Below are 6,930 nucleotides of genomic sequence, written 5' to 3' on the forward strand. Positions count from 1 at the left end.
TTAGTCAGGGAGGAACAAAACCCAACCACTGCAGTAGCCTTCAGTGATAATGTTATGGTTGATAACTTTGTCATCATTAGATAGCGGAAGTGATGTTTACTGGTACTTCTGTCCCGACCAGAGAGGAACCAGTTAAGTGCCAGTTATCAACAACAAATCCCTAACCCTACCCCTAAACCACAGGTTACTCACAGGTTACTTACTCAGGAAATTGTTGTCATCATACTCGTTTCTTCAAAAGCGCCACAAGCAATTAAAACACCATCACACTGATTTGCACGTCTGTAGACGTGTAAATAAGTAACACAATTTTGGTTCAGAAACGTGAGCTCACATGTGTCTGTGGTTTGCTGGAACGTGCAGTGGCATTATGATCCTGGTGACTGGGTTGCTTGGCTTCTTTCAACTAAATGTTTTCAGAGTGAGTGGTAACTGATTGATTTACCTTAACTTAACTTAACTTATTTTAGCTGTATAGGTTAAAACAAAACAATCCCGATCAAAATGACATAATAGTGTTAAGAATTGGGAGTGTAGGATGGTAATAATGTTGCATTGTTTTTGTTTTTGTGATTGTCATCAGACCACAATGAAGTGAAGAAGAACAAGAGTCAGCTGAAAGCCAGAGACAATGTGCGGGTGTTGATCTGCATCGAATCTCTCTGCCACAGATACACGTAGGTATTCAGTATCATATTTCCCTGAATCCACATTAACTATACACCTGACACCTTGGTTGCCATCTTTAATTCTGTTATGCCTATAATGCATGTTGGTCACCTATCACCAGTAAAGTAACTAATGTGATTACAGCAACCGCACTTTTATTGCATTCTTGTTTAGACAGTTGTTGACCTTTCCTATGTAACAGTGTCTAATTCTGCCTTAATTTTCACCAGAATTTATGAGCTGTCAAAGGTGCTGTCTGTTACAGTTTGTATGGAGCCAGTTTGGCATTTCCTGTATAAAAGGAAAGCAGGAACTGTCCTCTCATTTAGAGTCCTCATCCCTGTCGCCAACCTAATCTTTATAGAATCACCTTTGACATTTTACTTGGCTTGTAATATTCAGTAGCACAGAGGTGAAAGGCATTTATTTAGGCTACAGATAAAATGGGTCAACATGGTGAAAAAAAAACCAAACAACAAAAAAAAAAGATCCATTTGGGAACAGTTCTGCATTCTTTCCAACATTTCAAAATTTCTGTTTTCATAAAGTCAGTGAAAATTGCTGAAATGAATTGCTCCCTAATGTCTCCCCCAGAATGTGCAGTGCTTCACAGCCTCCCTTCTAGTATGGTACAATAAGGAGAACATATAAATAATATTATTTTGATAGGTTACCTAACCAAGAATGCCTTTTCTTTTTTCTTTTTTTCATAGCCTCAGCCAGTCTCCCTCTCTGACACATGAAAATTCGGAGAATGTGAAACGAGGCCCTTTGTGATGGCAGTTCCACCAAAGACAAACATGACTGATTTGCCGTAAAAATTTAGCTTTTCCACTTAACAGGAGCCAGTGGTCTCCCTGTGCGGTTAAAGGCTGCGGTGATGTTACAACCATTTACTGAGCCTCTGAGGGCACAGACTTGGTAGAGGAAAGATTCATACTTGATTGATACCATTTACACATAATATGTACACTTAGTATGGAGCTGCTGCCAGTAATTTAGCATAAATCATATACTGAAAACTGGTTCTGTCCATAGTTTGAAAAACAATACATCAAAATCCACCCACTAATAAATCTCTATAGCTGATGTCACAGAATCCCTTCATCAGAACAAAAAACAATGCCATTTTGGCAGGAAGCAGCACCCGCTGTTTACATCCATAGACATACAGTATACAGTATATGTCCGACAGCATATAATACCAGGCAATGTGTCAGTGGATAGATGATGGATAGCTGTTGTGTGCCAGAATGCCCAAACAGTTTTATCAGAAGATGGTACTAAGGTACAGCACTGAAGTTTTCAATTTGCAGCTTCATGTTCTGCGTTTAAGGTTAAACTTAAGGGAAACTTACAAGAAAAGTATGTGTAACTGATGTGAATGCGCAGTGGACTAAAATGTAAAGCCTTACTGTATTTCGAGATACACTGTGGCATTAGTAGAACTTTATTTTTATTTGGTAAAGTAAGGGACCCTTAAGTTTCACCTTAACTGCCCACTGTCTGCCGTCAGACTGTAATGTTAAACAATTTAAATACCTGGTTGTTTTACATTTAATGAAATAAGAAACCATTCATCTCTGTATTCTGTGTAGCAGAACAAGGGAACATGGGTGTATCAGAAACTTTGTTTCAGCAAACTTTGCATTGTGATCACAGAAAATAATTTACAATTCCATACAAGAGCAGAAGTGTGAGGACTTAATAAATAAAAATGACCAACTTACATTTTTAAGTAATTTTTACAGCTGTAATCTTTGCTGGCTTTGCTGACCATTCATCCATTTTCCTCTGTGTATCCAAGGTTCTGTTATGGTGATGTTAAATATTGTTTTTTTTTTTTCGATCTTCATCTTCTGTGTAGTGCTGCACAGAGATATACAGTATTTATGGTGCTGTTTGGTTGTACTTTTATTTCATCCTAGACATCCAACACATATAAGTGAATGTAATTAAATAGCACAGTCAAAGACTATCTGCATAGAATCATGAATTTTCTCACCTGAGCAAATTGATTTTTTCCAATAATGATGAAGTATCTGTTTTTGGCTCATTTGGAGAGATTTCCCCCAAAACAAATTCACACAAATGGTGAAAAAAACTACTATATTTATGGAGAAATATCTTTCTTTTATTATGATTTCAGGTCACTGGAGATGATTGTCGGATTAGAGAGTAACAGTAAGATATTCACGGTCAGCGTGCACGGGCTGCTGGAGCTGCAGGTGAGCAACACACTGAGGGACTCACAAACCAAAAATACTTGGATCTGAGTAAAAATCTGTGCTTCAGTTCTGCATATTTCTCTCCGCAGGCTGGGCAGTACACCTCCATATTTGTGGATAACGCCGCCGGTGCTTCCGTAACAATACAGAACGGTTCAGATTTCATGGGCATGCTGCTTGGCGTATAGCCCCTCACGAGAGCGAGGCTTCAAACAGTTCACTGCTGCCGTTTTGCTTTTCCATTTCACACGGACTGCTTGTAAGCACCATCACACAGAACCAAACCCCAGGGGGGATTTGAAGGAAGGAAGGCTGACATTGACTTGACAGCTTGTCAGATGGTGAAGGACAATGTGAAAAACTAACGTTTTCTACAGTGCACCACGACTTCCCCTGAGGAACCTGGTCGTCTGTGGCTTCACCAATAAAATAACCTGTATGAAACACAGTTGAATATGTGTTTGACTGTATATTTCTCATGATTCTTGGTCACTGAGCGCTGTGGCTGTAGCCGTGACTAAATATCAATTATTTTTTTATGTTCTCTGTATAGCTGTTGTAAGACCTGGGGAACATGAAAGAGTGTTCAGTGACACGGTTTTCTGTCTCCATGATCTCTTGTATACACACTCATGGTTTGTAGTTATTGTTTTTATTAAATCTTACATTTAAATTATATGGTACATAGACTCTGTGAGTACACTGGACGATGGAAATATGCTCCACCAACATTACGGTCAAAGTACAGCCACACAGAGCTGCTAGCAGAGTTGAACGTGTATGGCGTACTCACACTACAGTGAATAAACGTGTCTACAGTATAGTATTGTGTGTCGTGCAATGGTTACAGTGGTAATGTTGCTTGTAGAAGAGACTCAACCTATTTTTGTAACTGTAATCTATAGCTGCATCTCCACCGACATACGTATATATATATATATATATATATATATATATACATATATATATATATATATATATATATATATATATATATATATATATATACATATATATACATATATATATAAAGAAAGATGACGCAGCTCATGACGTGTTTGGACTTTTGGTAAACCCACTCTCTACAGACTGCACTGTGGACATTTGTGCAAAAGCTGTTATTCCATGTTTATGTGAATATGCCTCGTTGAAATGTCTTAAACACATCTGCATACACCTTTTCACTGTACGGTGGCTTTAAAAGAATGATTTTCGCGGGAGGCTCCAGTTTATTTCTACAGTCCCTTTGTGCTCTCACTTATTATCTTGTTTATTTTTCTGTGTGTCCTTCTCTTCCTGACATTTAAATGTTTGTAATTTATCGTAGCTGATTTACCAATAACTTCGGAAAAGGACTGAAATTCCATGTGGTATTTATGTGTAACACTCTTGTGGACTGCTGAAACCACAGATTATTGCAAGAATGAAATTATATGTTTTTACTTATTATTACCCATAATATTCTGTACTTTAAAAATTAAACTATTAAATAACATCACCATTTTGGTCTCTGCACCTAATAGCAATGCTTATTCATGAAAACTGCACTGAGATTCATGTGATTCCTACGTTGGATTTGTCAAAACATGACTTCATTTACCTGTAAAATATTACTGAATGTTTGAAAACAGAAAACATCATTCACTGTTACATTTTTGTTTTAAAGCTAGATAGCTGCGGTCCATCAGCTGCAGCAGAGAAAGCAGAACTTATTTGCTGTTCTTCAATATTAGTTTTGTGGTATCTAAGGCTTTAATAACAAGGCTCTAATAAGGTCTTAGACTTTATGGCACTAATGGCTGTAAAATGAACTTGTCAGCCAACATCATTGCATGGATATAATATAATAGAGGCTTCTCACTGAAGCATTGCTGAGATGCCAAGTGTCACATACTGTACCCAAGGAACAACCACAAGAACGTTGCACCCATGTGCTATTTCAGCTGCCCAGCGTATACTGTAGCGCCACTCTCTCAGACAGACAGGACTTGCTTACTGAAAAGCACAACAAACACTTATTTTTAAACGACATTTTAGGTAACATCTTGTATTCACCCCACGCCTGTGTGTTTAGAAAATGACATGAAAAAAAGGATCATGAAAAAAGCCCAGCTTTTATGTTGTTTAAAGTTTCTTTTTTTTGTTTTTTTAAAGTGTCTTTCAACATGTTTAACGCAGCAGGGATGAAAGACGACACATTTCAAATAATATTTGCCTTTTCATTGCCCAAGAAGCAAGAGAATGGCACATACTTGTGAGTTTTGATTGTCTTGTGTTTTTTTTTTTTTCAAAATGTGTCTAATGACAGCTATGTGAGCATGCCATAACGCATTCACTGCCCTGCAGTGGAACACGGAGTCTGCCAGAGTTGTTGTGAAACCACCCTGCGCTGCGACTCTGACAGGAATTTCCCATCACCCCATTATCAGCATCAGACAAGCTGAGTGATTGCAATTACATCTGCCCAAATGCTAAGAGCAACTGCTTTCCCTCTGTTCCCTCAGAGACATGAGGTATTATGAATGGCCCCATTGTGAATCTTGCGAGGTTTCACTCTGCCTGTAAACCAACATAGTTGAGCTGTGTGGCTTTAATGAGGCCTTGATTATGAGACTCCTCCACCTCATCGGCTGACTCACCGGGTGATGGCTTTAAGCAAATCCCCCGTTTGTTCAGGCATTTTTAAAACAACACAAAAAAATAACGTGTCCACCGCACATTTTTTCATACCAGATGCTCTGCAGAGTTCATGTAAACGGGGAGATCAATCCAGATTGCTTGTTAAAAATTTGACATTTACCCCAGATGTATACAAACCGGCGTGGTTATGAAAGGTGACCATAGTTGGAGCCCAAATATGAGGAGGACATGACATTTTGGCAAAGAGCCAGCCACCAGCCTGGACCCCATGCATTCTGTCTTTCTTCTCTGTTTGTCAGCACTTCCAAACATGGCTACCTGCGGAGAGGAACAGACAGCGAGACTCGCTCTTAGGGATGCCAGGCTCCTGTATATTATGTTTTTAGCATGCCTTGGATGTTTTCACAGCAGCCCATGTTACTCCAAACAGAGTTGAGCCGTCCAAGTCCTGCTGATACCAAGGCGGCCCCCAAACAAACCTGTTGCTGTGATACTGCTCCTGTCCCCCGCTCCTCTGAGCAGATGAAAGATAAATGCGGATAATATTGCAGCACTCTCCTGGTGGGCTACCACTTTCTAATAAGGCACTTTTTAAATCAAGTTTTAATAAGCGAAACTAAAGGCTTTATTGCATTTAAAGAAACTTAAGCTCACTATGGTGACACATGTAGCTGTAACTGAACTGCAGCCTCATCGCTGTGATCGTGACTGCTGTGTTTTGCCTCACGGACAAGATGCACACTGATGAGGTCACTGATGCAGCACTCTATTAGTCTTCGCCATCAGTCACGTTGTTTTGGCCAAACAGACTGTACTTTGTTGGCTTTCTGTCAGAGTCTGTGTTGTGCTGCTGAGAGCTGGTTTGTTGACGTTAACACACGCCATTACTACGCAAACGTCCACAGCTCACTCGCTTCTCACTGTTTTAGTAAGAGTGGGTGTAAAGTCAGCCACAGATGTTTACCCGAGGCTGACGGGAGCATGCAAAATGTCAGAAAATCCAACCCATCTTCTGTGAATATAAAGCCACTGAAGACGCTGTGGACTGTCCTGTTTTTTTAAGTCACATTCCTATGACAAAAAAGCATATATGCTTTAATAATCATACACTAAGAGACATAAATAATGATGAGAACAACTTTTGTTTGACTTATTAAAAGCTTTGGTCATAATTATAGATCGTAGAGAGGGCATGAAGACTCGATAAAGCAGAAAACAGCATGGTATCAGCACATGCTATACACATATTAACACATTGATAATTGGATTTATACATTATTCATGCTGCATGACAGACATACAATGTTTTTGTTTCCCTTGTAAGTTTGATTGAGGAGGGAAATGGCCAGACACAGACACAGAAGGCATTCATTTGGTTACAAGGTATCCATCT

General features: G+C 39.1%; 1 protein-coding gene across 2 annotated transcripts in view; it reads left to right on the plus strand.

Moving 5' to 3' along the window:
* The window catches only part of c1qtnf12 (C1q and TNF related 12), a 23,612-nt gene extending 18,457 nt beyond the window's left edge, over window positions 1-5,155 (plus strand). For both annotated transcript variants that reach the window (XM_058641990.1, XM_058641989.1), the window contains exons 6-8: window positions 584-677; window positions 2,819-2,897; window positions 2,987-5,155. In XM_058641990.1, coding sequence (XP_058497973.1) covers window positions 584-677; window positions 2,819-2,897; window positions 2,987-3,085 — 272 coding nt within the window. In that variant the 3' untranslated portion in view covers window positions 3,086-5,155. The remainder of the gene's footprint in view (window positions 1-583; window positions 678-2,818; window positions 2,898-2,986) is intronic.
* Window positions 5,156-6,930: the final 1,775 nt, after the last annotated feature.

The sequence above is a fragment of the Solea solea genome, chromosome 11 (assembly GCF_958295425.1).
Source record: "Solea solea chromosome 11, fSolSol10.1, whole genome shotgun sequence".
Classification (NCBI taxonomy): Eukaryota; Metazoa; Chordata; class Actinopteri; order Pleuronectiformes; family Soleidae; genus Solea; species Solea solea.